Here is a 23,977-nt window from a genome sequence, read left to right as displayed (position 1 = left end):
TTGCATTCCCACTAGCAATATGTGAGAGTTCCAGTTACTCCACAGCCTCACCAACACTTGGTATTGTCACTTTTTTTAAAAACCACTCTAATAGGTGTGTAGTTCTCTCTCATTATGAGTTTGATTTGTATTTCCCCAATTACTAATGAAGCGAGCATATTTTCACATTCTTATTTGCCATTTGTATATCTTCTTAGGTGAAATATCCATTCAAATCTTTTGCCCAGTTTTTGTTCGTCTGTTTGATTTCTTATTATTGAGTTTTGAGATTTCTTTATATATTGTTGATACCAGTCTTTTGTCAGATACATTATTTGGTCACATTTTTTCCCCACCTGTGGCTCTTGTTTAGTTTCCCAACACTGTCACCTGAAGAGCACATCTTTTAAATTTGAAAAAGTCCAATTTATCTATTTTTTTCTTTTATGATTGTGGTTTTGTGTCCCATCTGAAAACAAAACAAAACAAAAAAACCCAAAACTTTCTCCAAACCTAGGTTGCAAAGATTTTCTTCTACATTTTCTTTTGGAAGTTTTTTACTTTTAGGTTTTACATTTAGGCCTATGCCTCATTTCAAGTTAGGTTTTGTAAATCATGCAGGCTATGAGTTGAGGTGCATTCTTTTACATAAGGATGTTAAAGATCAGTTGTTCCAGCATCATTTTTTGGAAAATATCATCATCTTAATGGATTAAAAAGAAAACATGTAGCAAAATTCAATACCCATTCCTGATTAAAAATCCTCCATAAACTTGGAAGAGAAGGAACTTCCTCCACCTAATGTAGGCATCTGTGAAAAACTTACACTTAATACCATATTTAACCATAAAAGACTGAATGCTTTTTTCCTTTTAAGATCTGAAACAAGGCAAAGTTTTTCACTCTCACCACTTTATTGTCCTAGAGGTCCTATACAGTACAATAAGGCAATAAAAAACTGAAAGGAATCTACATTGGACAGAAAGAAGTAAACTTTTCTATGTGCAGACAACATGATCATCTAAGTAGAAAATTCTAAAGAATATTATACAAAGCCAACTGAATTAATTAAAAAGTTTACAAGATACAAGGTCAATAAGAAAAATCAATTCTATTTCTAAGGACTAAAAATGGCATTTAGAAATTGAAATTTAAAAACAATACCATTTACAATAGCATAAAAAATGCGAAATACTTAGGGATAAATTTAATGAAATACATGCAAGACCTATTTTCTGAAAACTGTAAAACATTGCTGAGAGAAACTGAAGAAGATCTAGATAAGTGGAGAGAAATACCATATTCAAGTAAAATAAGACTCAAGATGGCATATCACTCCACACTGATGTATTGATTCATTGGTCAGTCAAAATTCTAGCAGCCTTTTCAAAAAATAGAAATTGACAAGTAACTTCTAAAATGTTTATGGAAATGTAAAGTACCAAGTACAGCCAAAACGATTTTGAAAATAGAACTAAGTTTGAAGACTTATACTACTTCATTTTAAGACTTACTGTAAAACTACAATAATCAACATAATGTTGTATGGCTATAAGAGTAGACATTTAAATCAATGGGACAGAATAGAGACTATAGAAATAGACCTACACATATATGGTTAGTTAATTTTTGAGAAAGGTGTTATTATAATTATAATATGACAATGGGAAGAGGAGGCTTTTCCCAACAAATGGTGCTGGAACATTAAATATACATATGCCTGTCCATCCACTCTTCAAAAGAACATCAACCTTTACTTCACACCATACACAAAAATTTGAAATAGTTAAAAGATGCAAATAGAAGACCTAAAACTATAAAAGTTCTGGAAGAAAATACAGGAGGAAATCTTGTGACCTTGAGTTTGGCGAAGATTTCTTAAATAAGATACAAAAAGCATGAACCATAAAAGAAAAAAACCCAATGAGTTGGATTTCCTCAAAATTCAGAAGTTTTCTCTTCAGAATGAAGAGACCAGGAGAGATTGAGAGAAGATATTTATGAAACGTATTGATAAAGGACTTGTATCCAGAATACACAACGAACTCTTACAACAATGGTAAGAAGAAAACCTGATTTTTTTGTTGTTGTTGTTGTTGTTTTTTGCGGTACGCGGGCCTCTCACTGTTGTGGCCTCTCCCGTTGCAGAGCATAGGCTCCAGATGCACAGGCTCAGCGGCCATGGCTCACGGGCCCAGCCGCTCCACGGCATGTGGGATATTCCCAGACCGGGGCACAAACCCATGTCCCCTGCATCGGCAGGCAGACTCTCAACCACCGTGCCACCAGGGAAGCCCAAAACCTGATTTTTTTAATGAGAAAAATATTGAATATACACTTAAACTAAGAAGATATATAAATGGCAACTAAGCCCATAAAAATATGCTCATCATAATAAGTCATTATGGAAGTGCAAATTAAAACCACAAAATTAAAATTAGATACCACTACATACCCACCAAAATGGCTAAAACTAAAAATACTGACAATACCAAGTGTTGACAAGGGTGTGGAGCAGTGGGAACCCTCATACACTGCTGGTGGGTATATAAAATGGTACAGCCACTTTGGAAAACAATTTGACAGTTTCTTATAGAATTAAACATAACTTACCATATGACCCAGTAATTCTACTCCTAGGTATTTACCCAAGAGAAATGAAAACATATGTTCACATGAAGACTTGTACTTGAATGTTCATAGCAACTTTATTCATAATAGCCAAAAATGAGAAACAAATGTCTATCAACTGGAGAATGGCAAATAAATCATGGTGTATTTGTACAATGGAGTAGCATTCAGCAGTACAAGAAATGAAATACTGATATCCATAGCAGTGTAGATGAAACTCAGAAACCTTATGCTTAAATGGTAAAAGACAGAAATATATATGATTCTATATATATGAAATTCTAGAAAAGGCAAAAATACTGGTTGTTACCAAGTGCCTGGGATGGAGGGGATGGGGATAGAAGGGGCACTGGCTGTAAAGGGGCATAAAGGAACTTTTTAAAAGTGACGGGAATGTTTGTGGCAGTGATTACACAACTGTCAATATTTGTAAAAACTCATCAAATTGTATACTTAAAATTATGAGTTTTGTTGAACATAAATTATATACCTCAATAAAGCTGAATTTTTAAAAAAGTTACTCAATTCATGTTTCTCCTTTCCTCTCCTCCTCCTAAGCATGAGACCCAAGTTCAGGGTTATTAGGTAGCATAATACTTCAGGGTGGTTGGTGTCTGACCATGCTGACTCCTCCTGAGATATGCATCCACCTGGGTCTCAGATATGGGTCTTCATGCTGGCATCTTCTGAGAATTCTGCAACCCCATCTGATGCTCAATTGTATGGTCCACAAAGCTTTCTGAAGAGTGTCTTTTCATCATAACACTAAGGGCTCTTGGGGTATAGCACTCCCAGCCACACTCAACACCTACCCCACTCCACTCTGTGAACTCTTTTGGGCCCCTCTCTGCCTAGACAGTTTTCTTTGCTTTATCACATGAAAGGGCAGAGTTGATGATGGCTCTGGAAACTTGCCACTTTCCCCAAGTCCCACTTGGAGAAGGAGGTACATTATCCCTCTGGTGTCCTTGAAGTACAAGTTGCACTACTTCATTTCCTGAGCTTGATCCTGGGTGGACAGGGTGCCTCAGGGGCCCATGTCAACTTGTTTCCTCACCACCTCTCCTTGTTCCCCAGCTCAGAAAGAGGGTGTTTTTGGTTTATTTTTAATTTCCTCTTCCAATGTAAAGTAGGAAGATTGTCTTGCTAAATATTCTTCTAATCCTATAAGTAATGTAAGAAACTTTGCCTTTAGAGGAAGGAAAGAAATTGAGTAGGGGATGCTGCCCAGGGAAAGGAAAACAAAAGTAGAGATCTGCCTAGGGCCAGATGAAGCCTGAGAACAGGAAATACTCATGCAATGAAAAGAGGAGCCTGTGAAATTTCTAGATATGGGAGAGGGAACTTTGCCTGCTTTACTTACTGTCTAAAGCTGACTCTTCCCTGACTCAGAGTTGACACCTATTCTTTTAAGGACTTTTAAAATTTTTAGTTGCTCCCTTTCTCCCTCTCCAGTACCCAATATTCTATATAGTCTTTCTTATCCTAGATTTAAACATGTCACAGTGGGATTTGAAGATTAGGTTTACCAGGACTCTCACACCAAATCCTAAGGAGAGCTCTGGGACAAAATCATGCTCAAGAGGACCCAAACTGCCTTTTTCAGATCATAGATTCCTGAAATAATTTGGTCCAGGCCCAGGCTGACCTCTGTTCATTTTTTCCCTATAAAAATAATCTAAGGCATATTATACATGAAAGCTGAGGAACCAGGCAGTGACGGGAGGAAGCTACCATTTATTGAGGACTATATGCTGGGCCTGGGCTGAGACTTCACATGCGTTGTCCCATTTAATCTTCACAACAACTCTTAAATCATCTTGCAGCTAAGGAAAGAGACACTTAGAGGCTAAATATCTTGCCAAAGTTTACAAAGGAAGGGGAGGAATGAGATTCAAGCCCAAAGTGAGGAACTTCCAAGTGGTCAATTCCATTAGGCCATGCTCTCATCCTGGTAGACTGAGTTAAAGCCACTAATCCCAGTCTTAGATGAAATAACAGGAGGAGGAGGAGGAAGGGAGAGACCCGGGCTGCTGCAGATGGGAGGCACCGATGAAACCAACCAGAGTTCTTGGCCTTCCCCAGTCTAGAGAAATTGACTAGAGGCCAGACAAGAAATTCAGGCAAGCCTTTACTGGGGCCCCTGCTGCAGCAGCGGGGAGCGGGAACAAACAACAGATTCCCTTGATTGCTCTCTCGCGGGGTGTGGGTGGGGGAGGGTGAGCTTGTCCCTTATATGGGGTGAGGGTAGGGGTGTGTCCAGGGGTCGGGCCAGAGGGGTGGCTTAGTTGTTTTACCCACCCATTAGGTGGTGTTGCGTGCAGGGGGCATGCTCAGTACCCTGCTTTTGCTCCCAACACCCTGGTTTTGCTCCAGGCTCCTCAAAAGTGGCAGTTGGGTTTTTTGGTCTGTTTGTATCTTTGGGGTCCATAATTTGCCCCAACTGCGCATGCACGTCGTTATTTTTAGTCACATACGGTTTCTTTGTATTTTGTTGCTACAGGAGAGGTGTGTCCCAGTGCAAGCACTGCAGCACTGCAGCAAAGGGGCCTAGGTCCCAGCCTGTCTCAGTGATACCCCATTTTTCATGAAGATCATTGCTAAGGAAACAGACCCATGTAGACTCACAGTTTCTCCTAACTATGCTATGGGGAAGAGAAAAGGTGTAAATGACAGAGGAGGTTTGCAAGGCAATGGCCTAATTAGATAAGATAGACAACTGTTGTAATGATATGAATGTGCTTTCTGGTATCATTTTTTTTCTAACATCTTTATTGGAGTATAATTGCTTCACAATGGTGTGCTAGTTTCTGCTCTATAACAAAGTAGATCAGCTATACATACACATATATCCCCATATCCACTCCCTCTTGCATCTCCCTCCCACCGTCCCTATCCTACCCCTCTAGGTGGTCACAAAGCACTGACCTGATCTCCCTGTGCTATGCGGCTGCTTCCCACTAGCTATCTATTTTACATTTGGTAGTGTATATATGTCCATGCTACTCTCTCACTTCGTCCCAGTTTACCCTTCCCCATTCCTGTGTACTCAAGTCCATTCTCTACATCTGTGTCTTTATTTCTGTCCTGCCCCTAGGTTCTTCAGAACCTTCTTTTTCTTTTTAAGCTTCCTTATATATGTGTTAGCATACGGGATTTGTTTTTCTCTTTCTGACTGACTTACTCTATTTAGGTCTTCTGCCCATTTTTGGATTGGGTTGTTTGTTTTTCTGATATTGAGCTGCATGAGCTGCTTGTAAATTTTGGAGATTAATCCTTTGTCAATTGCTTCATTTGCAAATATTTTCTCCCATTCTGAGGGCTGTCTTTTCGTCTTGTTTATGGTTTCCTTTGCTGTGCAAAAGCTTTTAAGTTTCATTAGGTCCTATTTGTTTATTTTTGGTTTTATTTCCATTTCTCTAGGAGGTGGGTCAAAAAGGATCTTGCTGTGATTTATGTCATAGAGTGTTCCACCTGTGTTTTCCTCTAAGAGTTTTATAGTGTCTGGCCTTACATTTAGGTCTTTAATCCAGTTTGAGGTTATTTTTGTGTATGGTGTTAGGGAGTGTTCTAATTTCATTCTTTTCATGTAGCTGTCCAGTTTTCCCAGTACCACTTATCGAAGAGGCTGTCTTTTCTTCATTGTATATTCTTGCCTCCGTTATCAAAATTCAGGTGACCATATGTGCGTGGGTTTATCTCTGGGCTTTCTCTACTTTTCCATTTATGTATATTTCTGTTTTTGTGCCAGTACCATACTGTCTTGATTACTGTAGCTTTGTACTATACTCTGAAGTCCAGGAGCCTGATTCCTCCAGCTCCGTTTTTCTTTCTCAAGGTTGATTTGGCTATTCGGGGTCTTTTGTGTTTCCATACAAATTGTGAAATTTTTTGTTCTAGTTCTATGAAAAATGCCATTGGTATTTTGATAGGGATTGCATTGAATCTGTAGATTGCTTTGGGTTAGTATGGTCATTTTCACAATGTTGATTCTTCCAATCCAAGAACACGGTATATCTCTCCATCTGTTTGTATCATCTTTAATTTCTTTCATCAGTGTCTCATAGTTTTCTGCATAGAGGTCTTTTGTCTCCTTAGGTAGGTTTATTCCTAGGTATTTTATTCTTTTTGTTGCAATGGTAAATGGGAGTGTTTCCTTAATTTCTCTTTCAGATTTTTCATTATTAGTGTATAGGAATGCCAGAGATTTCTGTGCATTAACTTTGTATCCTGCTACTTTACCAAATTCATTGATGAGCTCTGGTAGTTTTCTGGTAGCATCTTTAGGATTCTCTATGTATAGTATCATGTCATCTGCAAGCAGTGACAGCTTTACTTCTTCTTTTCTAATTTGGATTCCTTTTATTTCTTTTTCTTCTCTGATTGCTGTGGCTAAAACTTCCAAAACTATGTTGAATAATAGTGGTGAGAGTGGACAACCTTGTCTTGTTCTTGATATTAGAGGAAATAGTTTCAGTTTTTCTCCACTGAGAACAATGTTGGCTGTGGGTTTGTCATATATGGCCTTTATTATGTTGAGGTAAGTTCCCTCTATGTCTACTTTCTGGAGGATTTTTATCATAAATTGGTGTTGAATTTTGTCAAAAGCTTTTTCTGCATCTATTGAGATGATCATATGGTTTTTCTCCTTCAGTTTGTTAATATGGTTTATCACATTGATTTGCGTATATTGAAGAATCCTTGCATTCCTGGGATAAACCCCACTTAATCATGGTGTATGATCATTTTAATATGCTGTTGGATTCTGTTTGCTAGTATTTTGTGGAGGATTTTTGCATCTATGTTCATCAGTGATATTGGCCTGTAGTTTTCTTTCTTTGTGACATCTTTGTCTGGTGTGGGTATCAGGGTGATGGTGGCCTCGTAGAATGTGTTTGGGAGTGTTCCTCCCTCTGCTATATTTTGGAGGAGTTTGAGAATGATACGTGTTACCTCTTCTCTAAATGTTTGAAGAATTTGCCTGTGAAGCCATCTGGTCCTGGGTTTTGTTTATTGGAAGATTTTTAATCACAGTCTCAATTTCAGTGCTTGTGATTGGTCTGTTTATATTTTCTATATCTTCCTGGTTCAGTCTCGGAAGGTTGTGCTTTTCTAAGAATTTGTCCATTTCCTCCATGTTGTCCATTTTATTGGCATATAGTTGCTTGTAGTAATCTCTCATGATCCTTTGTATTTCTGCAGTGTCAGTTGTTACTTCTCCTTATTCATTTCTAATTCTATTGATTTTAGTCTTCTTCCTTTTTTTCTTGATGAGTCTGGCTAATGGTTTATCAATTTTGTTTATCTTCTCAAAGAACCAGCTTTTAGTTTTATTCATCTTTGCTCTTGTTTTCTTCATTTCTTTTTCATTTATCTTTGATCTGATCTTTATTTCTTTCCTTCTGCTAACTTTGGGGGTTTTTTGTTCTTCCTTCTCTAATTGCTTTAGGTGTAAGGTTAGGTTATTTATTTGAGATGTTTCTTGTTTCTTGAGGTAGGATTGTATTGCTATAACCTTCCCTCTTAGAACTGCTTTTGCTGTATCCCATAAGTTTTGGGTCATTGTGTTTTCATTGTCATTTGTTTCTAGGTATTTTTTGATTTCCTCTTTGATTTCTTCAGTGATCTCTTGGTTATTTAGTAGCATATTGTTTAGTCTCTGCGTGTTTGTATTTTTTACAGATTTTTTTCTGTAATTGATATCTAGTCTCATAGTGTTGTGGTCAGAAAAGACACTTGATACCATTTCAATTTTCTTAAATTTACCACGGCTTAATTTGTGACCCAAGATATGACCTATCCTGGAGAATGTTCCACAAACACTTGAGAAGAAAGTATGTTCTGTTGTTTTTGGGTGGAATGTGCTATAAATATCAATTAAGTCCATCCTGTTTAATGTATCATTTAAAGCTTGTGTTTCCTTATTTATTTTCATTTTGGATGACCTGTCCATTGGTGAAAGTAGGGTGTTAAAGTCCCCTACTATGATTGTGTTACTGTTGATTTCCCGTTTTATGGCTGTTAGCATTTGCCTTATGTATTGAGGTGCTCCTATGTTCGTTGCATAAATATTTACAATTGTTATATCTTCTTCTTGGATTGATCCCTTGATCATTATGTAGTGTCCTTCTTTGTCTCTTGTAATAGTCTTTATTTTAAAGTCTATTTTGTCTGATATGAGAATTGCTACTCCAGCTTTCTTTTGATTTCCATTTGCATGGAATATCTTTTTCCATCCCCTCCCTTTCAGTCTGTATGTATCCCTAGATCTGAAGTGGGTCTCTTGTAGACAGCATATATATGGGTCTTGTTTTTGTATCCATTCAGCCAGTCTATGTCTTTTGGTTGGAGCATTTAATCCATTTACATTTAAGGTAGTTATCGATACATATGTTCCTATTACCATTTTTTTAATTGTTTGGGGTTTGTTATTGTAGGTCTTTTCCTTCTCTTGTGTTTCCTGCCTAGAAAAGTTCCTTTAGCGTTGTTGTAACGCTGGCTTGGTTGTGCTGAATTCTCTTAGCTTTTGCTTGTCTGTAAAGCTTTTATTTTCCCCATTGAATATAAATGAGATCCTTCCTGGTTAGAGTAATCTTGGCTGTAGGTTCTTCCCTTTCATCACTTTCAATATGTCCTGCCACTCCCTTCTGGCTTGCAGAGTTTCTGCTGAAAGATCAGCTGTTAACCTTATGGGGATTCCCTTGTATGTTATTTGTTGTTTTTCACTTGTTGCTTTTAATATTTTTTCTTTGTATTTAATTTTTGATAGTTTGAATAACATGTGTCTGGGTATGTTTCTCCTTGGATTTATCATGTATGGGACTCTCTGCACTTCCTGGACTTGATTAACTATTTAACTTTCCCATATTAGGGAAGTTTTCAACTATAATCTCTTCAAATATTTTCTCATTCCCTTTCTTTTTCTTCTCTGGGACCCCTATAATTTGAATATTGGTGTGTTTAATGTTGTCCCAGAGGTCTCTGAGACTGTCCTCAATTCTTTTCATTCTTTTTTCTGTATTCTGCTCCATGGTAGTTATTTCCACTATTTCATCTTCCAGGTCACTTATTCGTTCTTCTGCCTCAGTTATTCTGCTATTGATTCCTTCTAGAGAATTTTAAATTTCATTTATTTTGTTGTTCATCATTTGTTTGCTCTTTAGTTCTTCTAGGTCCTGGTTTAATGTTTCTTGTATTTTCTCTATTCTATTTCCAAGATTTTGGATCATCTTTACTATCATTATTCTGAATTCTTTTTCAGGTAGACTGCCTATTTCCTCTTCTTTTGTTTGGTCTGGTGGGTTTTTACATTGCTCCTTCAACTGCTATGTGTTTCTCTGTCTTCCCATTTTGCTTAACTTACTGTGTTTGGGGTCTCCTTTTCACAGGCTGTAGGTTCGTAGTTCCCGTTGTTTTTGGTGTCTTCCCCCAGTGGGTAAGGTTGGTTCAGTGGGTTGTGTAGGCTTCCTAGTGGAGGGGACTAGTGCCTGTGTTCTGGTGGATGAGGCTGGATCTTGTCTTTCTGGTGGGCAGGTCCACGTCTGGTGGTGTGTTTTGGGGTGTCTGTGACCTTATTATGATTTTAGGCCGCCTCTCTGCTAATGGGTGGGGTTGTGCTCCTGTCTTGCTAGTTGTTTGGCATGGGATGTCCAGCACTGTAGCTTGCTGCTTGTTGAGTGGAACTGGGTCTTAGCATTGAGATGGAGATCTCTGGGAGAGCTTTTGCTGTTTGATATGTGGAGCTGGGAGGTCACTGGTGGACCAATGGCCTGAACTCGGCTCTCCCACCTAAGAGGCACAGGCCTGACACCTGGCTGGTGCACCAAGACCCTGTCAGCCACACGGCTCAGAAGAAAAGGGAGAAAGAAGGAAGGAAGGAAAGAAGGAAGGAAAGAAAGAAAGAAAGAAAAGAGAGAAAGAAAGAAAGAAAATAGAGAAAGAAAGAAAGAGAGAAATAAATAAATAATTAAATAATTAAAAATGAAAAATATTAAAAAGTAATAAAAGAAAGAAAGAAAGAAGAGAGCAACCAAACCTGAAAATAAATCCACCAATGATAACAAGTGCTAAAAACTATACTAAAAAAACAAACAAACAGAAAAAACAGACCAACAGACCCCTAGGACAAATGGTAAAAGCAAAGCTATACAGACAAAGTCACACAAAGAAGCATACACATACACACTCACAAAAGGAGAAAAAGGAAAAAAAAATCTATATATAGAAAAGAAAAAAAGGAAGAGACCATCAACAAACAAATCTACCAATGATAATAAACTCTAAATACTAAACTACGATAAACATAAAACCAGAAACAAATTAGATGCAGAAAGCAAACCCCAAGTCTACTGTTGCTCCCAAAGTCCACCTCCACAATTTTGGGATGATTTGTTGTCTATTCAGGTATTCCAGAGATGCAGGGTACATCAAGTTGATTGTGGAGATTTAATCCACTGCTCCTGAGGCTGCTGGGAGAGATTTCCCTTTCTCTTCTTTGTTCGCACAGCTCCTGGGGTTCACCTTTGGATTTGGCCCCGGCTCTGCATGTATGTCACATGCAGAGGGAGTCTGTTCTTCGCTCAGACTGAGGGGGTTAAAGGAGCAGCTGATTAGGGGGCTCTGGCTCACTCAGACTGGAGGGAGGGAGGGGTACAGAATGTGGGGGAAGCCTGTGGTGGCAGAGGCTGGCGTGACATTGCAACAGCCTGAGGCACACCATGTGTTCTCCCAGGGAAGTTGTCTCTGGATCATGGGACCCTGGCAGTGGCGGGCTGCACAGACTCCCGTCAGGGGAGGTGCGGATAGTGACCTGTGCTTGCACACAGGCTTCTTGGTCACTGCAGCAGCAGCCTTAGTGTTTCATGCCCATCTCTGGGGTCCGCGCTCATAGCCACGGCTCGCACTCTCCTTGCACACTCCGAAACAATGGTCTCTTGCCTCTTAGGCAGGTCCAGACTTTTTCCCAGACTCCCTCCTGGCTAGCTGTGGCACACTAGCCCCCTTCAGGCTGTGTTCATGCAGCCAACCCCAGTCCTTTCCCTGGGATCTGACCTCCAAAGCCCGAGCCTCAGCTCCCGGCCCCCACCCGTCCCGGCCGGTGAGCAGACAAGCCTCTCCGGGTGGTGAGTGCTGGTCAGCACCGATCCTCTGTGCGGGAATCTCTCCGCTTTGCCCTCTGCACCCCTGTTGCTGCGCTCTCCTCCGTGGTTCCGAAGCTTCCCCCCTCCGCCACCTCCGTCTCCGCCAGTGAAGGGGCTTCCTAGTGTGTGGAAACTTTTCCTCCTTCACAGCTCCCTCCCTGTGGTGCAGGTTCCGTCCCTATCCTTTTGTCTCTGTTTTTTCTTTTTTCTTCTGCCCTACCCAGGTACGTGGGGAGTTCCTTGCCCTTTGGGAAGTCTGAGGTCTTCTGCCAGCGTTCAGTAGGTGTTCTGCAGGGGTTGTTCCACATATAGATGTATTTCTGATGTATTTGTGGGGAGGAAGGTGATCTCCACGTCTTACTCCTCTGCCATCTTGAAGGTGTCTTCATATTTTTTGAGCAAGCAAAGATAATGGAATTTGAAAAACGTGGGCATTTTCATAGCAAGAGTGAGGAATGGCTTGCAACGTGACGATTCTAGATGGCATGCAAACTTGTAGAATCTCTGTTTAACAGACCTTCTGGAAGACTGTCAGCTTCTGAGCTACTTGGGCATTCCACACCTCCCACAGGCTCTGGAACTCAGTCTCTGCTTACTAATAAATTATTTGCAAACTATTAGGGAGACCAATAGGGCTTCTGAGGCACACTTTGAATTTCTGAAGCCTGACTGGGCTTGCAGAATGACTGTAAGTTATTGCAGATATAAGATCCAGCATTTCTTGTCATACTTTGTGTATGTGAAGGCGTTCCTTTGGTTTGTAACTAGAACAACAAATTCTATAGCCCATTGTTTTGCACAGCTCAGTCTTAAGACCTCATGGACTGCCTAATAATTACTGCTCTACAAGAATTAATTTGGTTTTAACTGATTTACACTCTGCTGCTGGGCTGCTCTTTCCTGAAGGGGTCCTAGCCTTACACCTTCAGGGCGACAGAAGTCGCATTCAATCAGCCTGCCTGTATTCTTGATCCTGCTTTCCACTATTGGAGGCCTAGAGGAAAGGGCTTTGCTAAGGCCACGGCAAGTGTCCTGTAGAGTTCAATGGAAAAGGGTCAGGAATTTGGGGCCAGTGAACATGGGTTTGAAAAACCACTGCCATTTATTGCTGTGTGATCTTGGGCACGTCATTTATATTCTCTGACCTTCAATTCCCTCATCTATAAAGTGGAGATAATAATTCTTATGGAACATGGTTGTTGTAAGGATTAAGTGAAACAATATGAGGGAAAGTTTTGTTTAAATTTTGAAGGACTATATAAATGTTATTATTAGGTGAACAGGCAAGTGGCCACTGGGCAGGGGTATCTGCACACAGATGAGGGCAACCAGGAGGATGTGTTAGAGACAAAAATCATGTCTGTTTCCATGACAGTCCTTCCACATGGATGGTGCTACCATCACGACGCTATATGTTATACCCACTAAGAAATGAGTAATATAGATCTCCTTTTGGCACAGTATGTTTCTGAGAAGAAAGGGGGGAAAACATATGAATCTTTGAAGAAAGAGTAACTTTTCTTGGGTCTGCGTTTGGGGTAGGGTGGGAGTATGCACACAGAGGCAAAAGGACAGTGAAATGAGTTGGAAGTAGGGCTCCAGCTCTCTCAGCATCCTTCCATCCCAAGGAAAGGAGCTCATGCTGTAACAGTCTTGGGTTTTCCATGATCATGGGCAATTAACAGGTTCCTCATTGATTACACATGCAAATAATTTAAGACTTAACTGTTTAGTATTGTGAACATTTACTTTAAAGTTTAGATATGCACTTGGAGCTTCCCCTCAAGAGTTTTGTTTTCTTTTATGTGTATGTATGTTTTTAATTAAAGGTTTGGTCCAAGCCACATTGCTACTTTAACATTTTGATTATGAGACAAATTTTATCTGTACACATTGATTGCAGTGGTTTTTTTCTGTGCCAGAATGTTTCTTCCCCACCCCACCCCCGCAGGATTCTTTTTTGAGAGGGTTTTTTTCTTTCTCATTTTTTTGAGGAACAGAAAGAAGTTGTGGTTTGATTTGCTGGGTCTCAATGACAAAGCTTTTCTACTCCCTCTTTTTAAAAACACGAACTGAAATCTGTATCTGTATGTTTAAAAAAACGTTTCAAGTCTAATCTTTGTATGGTAGTAATGGATATTGTATAATTCTATAATAATAGAATTGCACATAAAGAATCTAGATATGAATAAGTGCAATAATTGTATCTGTTGCATTTAGGACTGTCAAGGTCATAGTATCTGATGATGATGATGTTGTTATTGCTGAATTAATTGGATCTGAGGTGACGATAGGCTGCATGTCGGGTTGGCTGCCCAATATTCTGAGCCCGTCATGCTGTGGACCAGAGGCTTCTCAGAAAGAAAAGCCTTCAATGTAGGCTTTTAACTTATCTTCAAAAGAGAATATGCATGTAATCACAGAGACACACTGACAGGACTGAGAGGCACTTGCCATACAACTTTAAATATACCACAATTTTTGTAACCCCATTTTGCTATTTCTATGTTTTTTAATAAATATAGGAAACTGAAACAACAAAAAAATTAGATGTCCCAGAATTTCCCCTTCCTCCAAGGGCTCCAGCTCTGAACTACTGTAGAAACGGTCGTGTAAGTAACCTTTCATAGCAATGGGTGCTGGGGAAAGGAGCACAGGATTATGTTTCCAGGGCAGTTAGAACAGCTAAATTATGAAAAAGAATGCTCATGTTCTGTGTGGGACTAAGGAAGAAATACTATGTTTGACTTTACATTATACTCCCACTATTCTAAAATAAGCAAAACTTGTGCTTGTTCAGTGACAAGTAATATCAAAAGACAATTTGGTAGGGCTTCCCTGGTGGCGCAGTTGTTGAGAGTCCACCTGCCGATGCAGGGGATGCAGGTTCGTGCCCCGGTCCGGGAGGATCCCACGTGCCGCGGAGCGGCTGGGCCCGTGAGCCATGGCCGCTGGGCCTGCGCGTCCGGAGCCTGTGTTCCGCAACGGGAGAGGCCACAACAGTGAGAGGCCCGCATGTCGCAGGAAAAAAAAAAAAAAAGACAATGTGGTAGTTACCCGCTACATCTTTCTTGAAGCAAGCATTGCCGTTTTACAAGAGTCACCTCATTTGTGTATCCTGGCTCATTCTCTGGTGCTTGGGGTATTTGGTTTTTTGCATGTGCTTCTTGTAATTTGTAATTCAAGACAAATTTCCTTCAAAATTAAAACAAAATGATGATCACCTCTTTAGCTTTAGGAAGAGGAAGCGGTGGTGTGTCTTACAAAACAGGGCATACCCTGCAATGTTTATTGCTTAATTATCCTTTGTGAAGCTTCCATTTTGGCTCTATCTTATAGCCCCGAGATGAAGTGTAAATAATAGAGGAGTTCAGTGTTCTTCTGTAATGGGACTAAAGCTTTTATTTATCTTCCTTTCTCCTTCACTGGCCTTTTGCTTTCCTGTGTCAAAGCTCAGTACATGTCCTTTCGTTCTAGAAAGCCTCATACAACCATGCCCTCTCTTCTTTGGACTCCTACTGTGTAGCGTGGTACCGCCTTGGTTCAGGCTCTCAGAATCTAACCTTCCAATCAGGGCTGCTTCACTGCAGAACTTTCCCTGTGAATGGCGCCCGCTGGGAATGTGCAGTGCCTGTATAAACCTGCTTCTGCATCCATGCTTTCACAGCACCTGTTTCAGTTATTCATATTTTTATCCTTATGTCTGTGATTCTTTGATTAATTGCTAGCTCACCAGTCTGTGAGCCCCCCTGAGGTGAGGGACCTTGTCTGGTTTTGCTTACCGTGGCATCTCTCTCTTACCCATAGCACGGGGGCTGGCTCATAGCCTCTAAATCGTCTCCTTGCCTCCAAATTCACACCTTTTGCAAACCATTCTTCTCACTGCTACCAACATCTTTACAAACTCAGATAAGTCCTCTCTGCAGAAAATGTAATGGTTCCCCATACATAGAGATTAAAATCTAAATTCCAGGATACAAGCTGCTTTTTGAGCCTTATCTACTTTCCTAAAAACACTGCTTTTTATTTAGGTTTATTTTACCTTACCTTGTATGACATAGAGCTAGTTATTTCCCTGCCTTGCTTCCTCTTTAGTTTGTAAATTGCTTGCATCTTTGTAGACTCTTGGTCTTCATAAAACGACTCAATAAATATTTGCTTAATTGATTTAAGTATTATGGAGATATATGTCTCCAGAATCACTATACTGGATAGCTATATAGTTCTTCTTTCACCAGGAATTTAGATGTTTTATAATTATTCTCGTTTATATCACTGTGCCCTGCAAATATATTTTATTCCGTTGTTTTATTTACAGGTGTCAATTATATTGCCTGCCACATGATAATATTAGTATAATGGGCTCTGCAATCCTATATTAACTGATCCTTGAATATTTTTTTTAAAGAGTTTTTTTTTTTTAATTTATTTTTGGCTGCGTTGGGTCTTCATTGCTCCGCACGGGCTTTCTCTAGTTGTGGTGAGCGGAGGCTACTCTTCATTGCGGCATGCGGGCTTCTCATTGCCGTGGCTTCTCTTGTTGTGGGGCACAGGCTCTAGGCATGCGGGCTTCATTAGTTGTGGCATGCGGGCTCAGTAGTTGTGGCTTGCGGGCTCTAGAGTGCAGGCTCAGTAGTTGTGGAGCACGGGCTTGGTTGCTCTGCGGCATGTGGGATCCTCCCGGAGCAGGGCTCGAACCCGTGTCCCCTGCAATGGCAGGCAGATTCTTAACCACTGCACCACCAGGGAAGTCCCTTGAATATTTTTTTTGTCTGTTAAACTTTGGTATCTACTTAAAGTCCTTTTGTCCCTGTATTTAATTAGATTAATTAGTGTTTTAGATTTTAATTCGCATGAGACTTTTGCATTTGCCTCTATTGTGTTTTCTTACTTTCTTACTCTTCCTTCTTTCCTAAGGGTTAAAGTTTTTCTGATAATGTCTATCAGAATTCTGTTATAGTGTCTTTTAGTTGCTTCCCTATGTAAAATGTTTTACCTGCCTTAAAATATTTAGAATGTTTTCAAGATAATAGAGATCGAAAACTTCAGCAGACTGAGGAATTTGTGCAAATTCAGCATAGCACCTTCTTTTGTTGCCTAGGTAAACTGTACCATATTTAAAGATGCCATGCTTTGAGAAGATTGTCTGAACTTCAGCTTTCAAGTTAATGCCATCTTGATTATAAAGATTCCAAGAGTCTTTAAAATATATATATTTTTTCCTGTGGAAAGGCATTTTTTTATTTTAAATATAGCAGTGTGTACATGTCAATCCCAAACTCCCAATCTATCTACTTTAAAATAAATAGATGTACTGTACTTTGCAAAACTGTAATAGCAGAAAGCTGGAAACATTCCATATATTTATAAACAGGGGATTATTTGAACAGTTTGTGGCACATCTATGCAATGGGGTACTATGGAGCTGTGAAATGGAATGAGAACTATCTCTATATATTATTATGAAATTCTTCAGGATATATTATTCAGTCTAGATGTCTAGGTTTTGCTTCAAAATAATATGGAGAGTGGAGAGGGGAAGTGAAAGGGTTTAGATAAAACAAAATTACTCACGAATTGATATTTGTCGAAGTTTCTATGGTTACGTGTGAAATATTTCTTAAAGAAAAAGCTGAAAATGACAGATATGATCTAATGTTTTGAAGAAACTATTTTCCTGGAAAAGCCCTTAACATCTTTCATCCATGGATTGGACACACGTTTTAGATTATTAACACAAATAAATCTAGATATATCACCAAACCATTTTCAACTCCCTGAAGATTTAAACAAGAAATTGTGATTATTTGCCCAATGTAAAGTGTTGTGGTGCCTTAATAATAATAGGTTCTATTAAAAGACTGCTTTATGGCATTAAAAACATGTATGTTAAAGGAGGGGAAGTCCAAACAAAATCAATGACTATTAATATCATATAAAGAAAGACGATCTGACATGCGGTGCCTCCTGATAGGAGTACACGCTGCCACCTATGAAGTGTTTTTGTAGCAGAGGAGGAAGACAAGTGCAAGTGTAATTTATGGCTTTGGCAGAAAACTGGAGATAGCAGAGTGGAAGCTAGAAGTCCAGACGCATTATCACATCTAATATGCATATTTTTTTATGAAACAGAAAAATTAGTTATTCCCATTTTAGAGAGGAGAAAAGAAACATAATGAATCAATGATATGCCTGTGGCCACTTTAATAAATTCAGGAATAAGAGCCTACCAGCACTTCTGGATTCATATCTCAGAACATATTTTCCATATTAAAAGAATGGGGATCCCTATCATCAAAGAGTAGCTAATCTGATAAAATAGATATGAGAGGTGATACGTGTTCAACAAAACCTTAAAAGTACATAGGCAGAACACTCTTGGACATAAATAGCAGTATATTTTTGGGTCCCTCTCCAAAAGTAAAGGAAATAAAAGCAAAAATAAACAAATGGGAGCTAATTAAACTTAAAAGCTTTTGCACAGCAAAGGAAACCATCAACAAAATGAAAAGACAACCTACTGAATGTGAGAAAATATTTGCAAATTATATGACCAATAAGGGATTGAGATCGAACAAATATAAACAGCTTATACAACTGAACATCAAAAAACAAACAACCCAATCAAAAAAATGGGCAGAAGACCTGAATAGACATTTTTCCAAAGAGGAAATGCAGATGGCCAGCCAACAGGCACATAAAAAGATGCTCAACATCACTAATCATCAGGAAAATGCAAATCTAAACCACAATGAGTTATCACCTCATCTGTCAGAATGGCTATCATCAAAAAGACCACAAGTAACAAATGTTGGCAAGGATGTTGAGAAAAAGGAACCCTTATACACTCTTAATGGGAGTGTAAATTGGTGCAGCCATTGTGGACAACAGTATGGAGGTTCCTCAAAAAACTAAAAATAGAACTACCATATGACCAGGCAATTCCACGTGTATATATCCCCAAAAAGCCAAAAACTCTAATTCAAAAAGATACATGCACACCACTGTTCATAGGAGCACTATTTACAATTGCCAAGATATGGAAACAACCTAAGTGTCCACCAACAGATGAATGGATAAAGAAGATGTTGTATGTATACACACATGGGATACTACTCAGCCATAAAAAAGAAAGAAATTTTGCTATTTGCGGCAACATGGATGGACTTGGAGGGCATTATGCTAAGTGAAATAAGTCAAACAGAGAAAGATAAATACTGTATGATATCACTTATATGTGGACTCTAAAAAATATAACAAACTAGTGAATAAACATAAAAGAAGCAGACTCACAGATATAGAGAACAAACTAATGGTTACCAGTGGGGAGGTACAAATTATTGGGTGTAAGATAGGCTCAAGGATGTATTATACAGCACAGGGAATATAGCCAATATTTTGTAATAACTGTAAGTAGAAAGTAACCTTTAAAAATTGTATAATAAATTTTTAAAAAAATTTTTAAGCAAAAAAAAAAAATTATGACAGTTGGAGTTATCCTCTCCAGCAAGAGAAGAAAGTAAGTACGCTCTTCTGTTCTGTGCAGATTCACATATATCAGAGATCAAAAGAGATTACATTGGCATTCTCTTATGCAATGGAGACCTCTTACCAGTTCTCTGTTAGAAGGGTAACCATCCCAATGCCACCCAAATGAGCCAATAGAGACCTTGCCAGCCAAGACAGGGGACCTTTTAGAAACTACTCTGGGTCCACTTGACTACATGAGCAAACCGATGGCCAATACACAGGGCTGGCATCAAAGGTGTGTGACCTGTGCAGTCAAAAAAGGACCCGCTCAGGACTTCCCTGGCAGTTCAGTGGTTAAGACTCTGTCCTCCCAATAAGGGGCCTGGGTTCGATCCCTGGTCAGGGAACTAAGATCCCACATGCCTCATGGTGCTGCCAAAAAAAAAGAAAAAGGGATCCACTCTCGGAAGGGCCTGCACTTGGCTTAATGCTCTGGTGTCACCATCTTGAAATCCTTAGTAATTTTATTTTTGAGCTTATGCTTTGGAAGTGAAGTCTGATGGGACAACTGAGCACACACATGAGCAGCACAGACAGGCCAGTTGGCAATGCACACAAGCCTATAGGCATGAGCTGCGCGGGTAGCAGGCAGTGTGGGTATGGAGCAATTAGCCTGGCAGCCTAGTGTGCAGATGCATGCCTCAGGCAGTATGTGGCACCACAGGGTGTTGGTTTTTATGTTTCCCAAATTAATTTGAATTAACTTTGTGTTATATTTTAAGGATGAAGCTTCTTTTTATTAACCCAATCCATGAATAGTAATTGAGTGCCTACTACAATGCTCCATAAACAAAATTAGGTTTCTTTTCTGCCTTCATGGAGCTTATATTCTAGTTACATAATTTTTTCCAATTAATACAGTAATAGTCTCTTTAAAATTAGAATTATTGCTTTGAATGCATCATTGGAGAGTATCTTTACAAAAAGGCAGTCTTTTATAATAATGTGACTGTAGCTAACTTTTCTGACCTATAATTTCATTGAATAGATTACTCTAGTTGCTTTGCTTGCTTTTATTATTTTCCATTAATTTTACCATAACTGAAGACATCCCTAAATAGCTGAATATGGAATGATTTTATTTTAGAATTGTGAAAAATGGAAGACAGTACCACAGACACAGAACAAGAAGAGGAAGAGGAGAAAGGTGAAAAGGATCAAGAAGACCCCATTTATGCTGTAGCACCCACGATTAACATCCGAGATGAGCGATTCGTTGATGTATCTACAACTCCAGCTTTCATTTGTCTGCATGAGGTACATATATATTTATATATTACTACAGTAAGACTTGTCTCACTATCCACTTAAAAATTCAGATGAAGTTAATATCATTATAAAAATAATTTATTATTTGTAACCTGTAGGCAATATGTACTGTTTGAAGCACTTTAAAATAAAACAGCCCCTACATTCTCTTCCAAAAGCCTATGGTATACTCCTGGACTAATGCAGCAGTGTAGGTTCTGATACTTTTAAGGCATAATAAATATTTGCATATATGCAGCCACTTAAGTATATTCTGTATGTTGGTAAATGATTTCTTTCATTACTGGATACATTACATTTACATCCATAAAATGAAGATAAAATATCTTGTCACATAATGATAGAGAGAATATACATTTACCTAACCAAATGTAGTTACTGCAGTACAGCACAGAAACATGCTGTTTCCTATTAGCAGAGAAGCAAAAAGGGGAATCTGATTTTTGTTAGATTTTTGTCTGACTTTTTAAAAAATGAGGAACATTTAGGAAATACCCATATATGAGGAGAGTTTTTCTTTAACAGTAACTGACCACATATGCAATCTGTCACGCTTGAGAGCTGTACTTTAGAAAATGATTTAGGGGACATTTGAATTCTGGACTCTTAACCTTATGTGAATATAACTGAATAAAACATCTAAGAAACTTGATAGTCATAATAAAAATAAGCTTAAAAAAGTCTTTGGGCAAAATCAGATTTTACTTAAAACCAAGAAGCAATACTAAATCCTCGCCCAAATATTTTCTTGGTGTAAATATTTTAAACAATTGCTACAACTATTGTTGAGCTTTTTTTTTTTTTTTTTTTTTTGCGGTACGCGGGCCTCTCACTGTTGTGGCCTCTCCCGTTCCGGAGCACAGGCTCCGGATGCGCAGGCTCAGCGGCCATGGCTCACGGGCCCAGCTGCTCCGCGGCATGTGGGATCCTCCCAGACTGGGGCACGAACTCGTGTCCCCGGCATCGGCAGGCGGACTCTCAACCACTGCGCCACCAGGGAAGTCTGAGCTTTTGTTTTATATATACATATAAACCTCATATCCGGGACACATGATATCAGTTTGTCCCATTACTCATGTTTTCAGCATTGATCACTTGGTTAAGGTGGTGACTTCTAGCTTTCTCTCCTATAAAGTTATTACTTTTCTTCTTGAAATTGATAAGCACCTACGAGGAGATACTCTGAGGCTATTTGAGTATCCTATTCCTTCTAAAATTTTCACCTACTAGTTTTACATCTCTTGATGATTCTTGCCCAAATTAATTATGATTACAATGGTTGCCAAATGGCAATTTTCTCATTCCATCATTTTTTCTACATTTATTAGTTGTCTTCCTACTATAAGGTAGAACTTTCTCTTCTTTTCTTTCTATCTGTCTATCCATCCATCCATCCATCCATCAGGGTGGACTCATGAGTTCTTATTCTACTCAGTGAGCTATAATCCATTATTGCCATTATTCATTCTGATGCTTCAGTTGTCCCAGATTTGGCCAGTGTACACCCTTTCAGGAAGGCTTACTTTTGACATGCTCCTATGATTCTTTGTGTACCTTTTAACTTTCTGTCATAGAATATGGTCCAGATTCATCTTGCATTTTCTTTGCTCCAACTCTAGGATCAGCCATTTCTCAAAGGATCCTTGGTTCCTATTTTAGTGGAGAATGATATTTGAAAACTAAGATCTCAGTGCTGGCTGTGTTCATTGCTATTGGTCTGTCATTGCTTCTCAGCGCTCTCAGAGCTGGGAAATAGGTGCATAAATATATTTATCCACACAAATTTATATCTATTTCTATACGTATCTCGATATATTTAGAACGATGAGCTCATATCTCTAGTATTAATATTTTCAAATGATCAGCATTCTCTATTTCTGTTAAAATCCATCATATATCCAGCTTTGCAATAGTATTTCTACTTTTATACCACTACCTTTAATAATTATATCAAATAAAGGTACAGTTTATTTCTACCAAAGGTTATGCTAACAATAAAAATTATAGTCAAATTTTTTAAGCCACAGATAAAGAAACATGGAAGATTTGACTTGTAAAGTCAAAGGAGAACTTAGGACAACTTCTCTTGCATATTGATCTTCAATGTAACAATTCATTAAATATTTCAAGAATCTCTCAATACTCAACGTATGCACAAATTATAGCTATTAATCATTGAATATGACCAGCCCCTAATAAACTAGATAACTTAGATTATACGGTGAAAGAATGGTCCTCCCATTTTGAGTAGTAATTACACCAGTAATTTTACTGCCGGAGAATTCTTCCTTTAGCCAGCAAAATCTTGCAGAATGAATTATTGGCTTCAAACAACTTTGTTTCCATAATAAACACCCCTGAGATTGTTCCTATTGGCATCTATAGCTTTTTATTCTAACTCTTTTAACATTCCTCTAAGATTCGCGAGTCTTAGAATTTTTTTAACGTACTATGTAAAAGCTATCCTCCTTCAGTTGCCTAAACAGAAGCTGAATCTGCAGAATAGCAAGAGTTCTGAAAGAAAGCTGTCAGAAATCCACTTCCAAAGGCCCAGGTGCTTGGCATCACACTGAAAGAACAAGATGCTGCTTATAGCATTTATTGTTGTTAATGGTAGTCACACAGTTGGTCCAGCACTATTGAGTTGTAAAACATGGATGTCATGCTGTCATCTAATATTGCCTACAGAATGTGTTCAGTATTTATGGCACTCTGCGATTTGGGCCCAAACTATTTTTGTAATCTAATAATTTACTTAGGTCTTCATGATCTTCTGCTTATGTTACTCCCCTTAGCATGGACTCTCCCATACTCAGATGGCTAGGAAACTGGCACACATTCACAAAGCATGATACAAGGTCGTGGCTGTCCACAATCTTCCTACTTACGTTGCCTCTTGAAAGACTGTGCTACTCCAACTGAAAAAATCAGATCAAACACTTGTATAGGCCACACTTTGAAACCCCTGCATCTATTCCTAACCTCTTAGAATCTGGCTCAGTTCCCACCTCCTTCAAAAAACTGCCTGTGCAGTCAGTTCACAGTGTTTTCTCCAACCTGTCTACTCTTACAGCATTTGTAGGCTATACCTTTCACTCGATACAAGATCATTAACAGATATTTATTGAATATCTTCTCATCACATAATATTTTGCATAGAAAATTTAATTTCTCACTGATATGATCACATTAAACAATAAGACTTAACAGGGTATGAACTACACTGTGTTAAATTCACACTTTGGGATTAATGTTCAAAGTGGGGCTTGGGAACTAAGTCACATCAATGGACTGTGTGGGTTAATTCTGGACACCTGCTCCCCAACTCTTCCATTGCTGCCTAATTATGAGGGCTGGCACTCCACAGACTTTTCTTGTCCCGTTGAAAACTTTTATTAAAAAATTTTTTTTGCTAAGGTATAACATAT

General features: G+C 38.8%; 1 protein-coding gene across 1 annotated transcript in view; it reads left to right on the top strand.

The window, feature by feature from the left end:
- Positions 1 to 20,378: 20,378 nt before the first annotated feature.
- The window catches only part of CCDC146 (coiled-coil domain containing 146), a gene marked incomplete at both ends in the record, with an annotated part of 109,301 nt that continues 105,702 nt past the window's right edge, over positions 20,379 to 23,977 (top strand). Inside the window, one exon of the mRNA XM_082661540.1 lies at positions 20,379 to 20,537. Within this exon, the coding sequence (XP_082517666.1) occupies positions 20,379 to 20,537 (159 nt within the window). The remainder of the gene's footprint in view (positions 20,538 to 23,977) is intronic.

Source organism: Grampus griseus (assembly GCF_964374135.1).
Source record: "Grampus griseus genome assembly, chromosome: 9".
NCBI classification, from domain to species: domain Eukaryota; kingdom Metazoa; phylum Chordata; class Mammalia; order Artiodactyla; family Delphinidae; genus Grampus; species Grampus griseus.
Note: the sequence above shows the minus strand (reverse complement) of the source record. Positions and strands in the feature narration are given on the sequence as shown.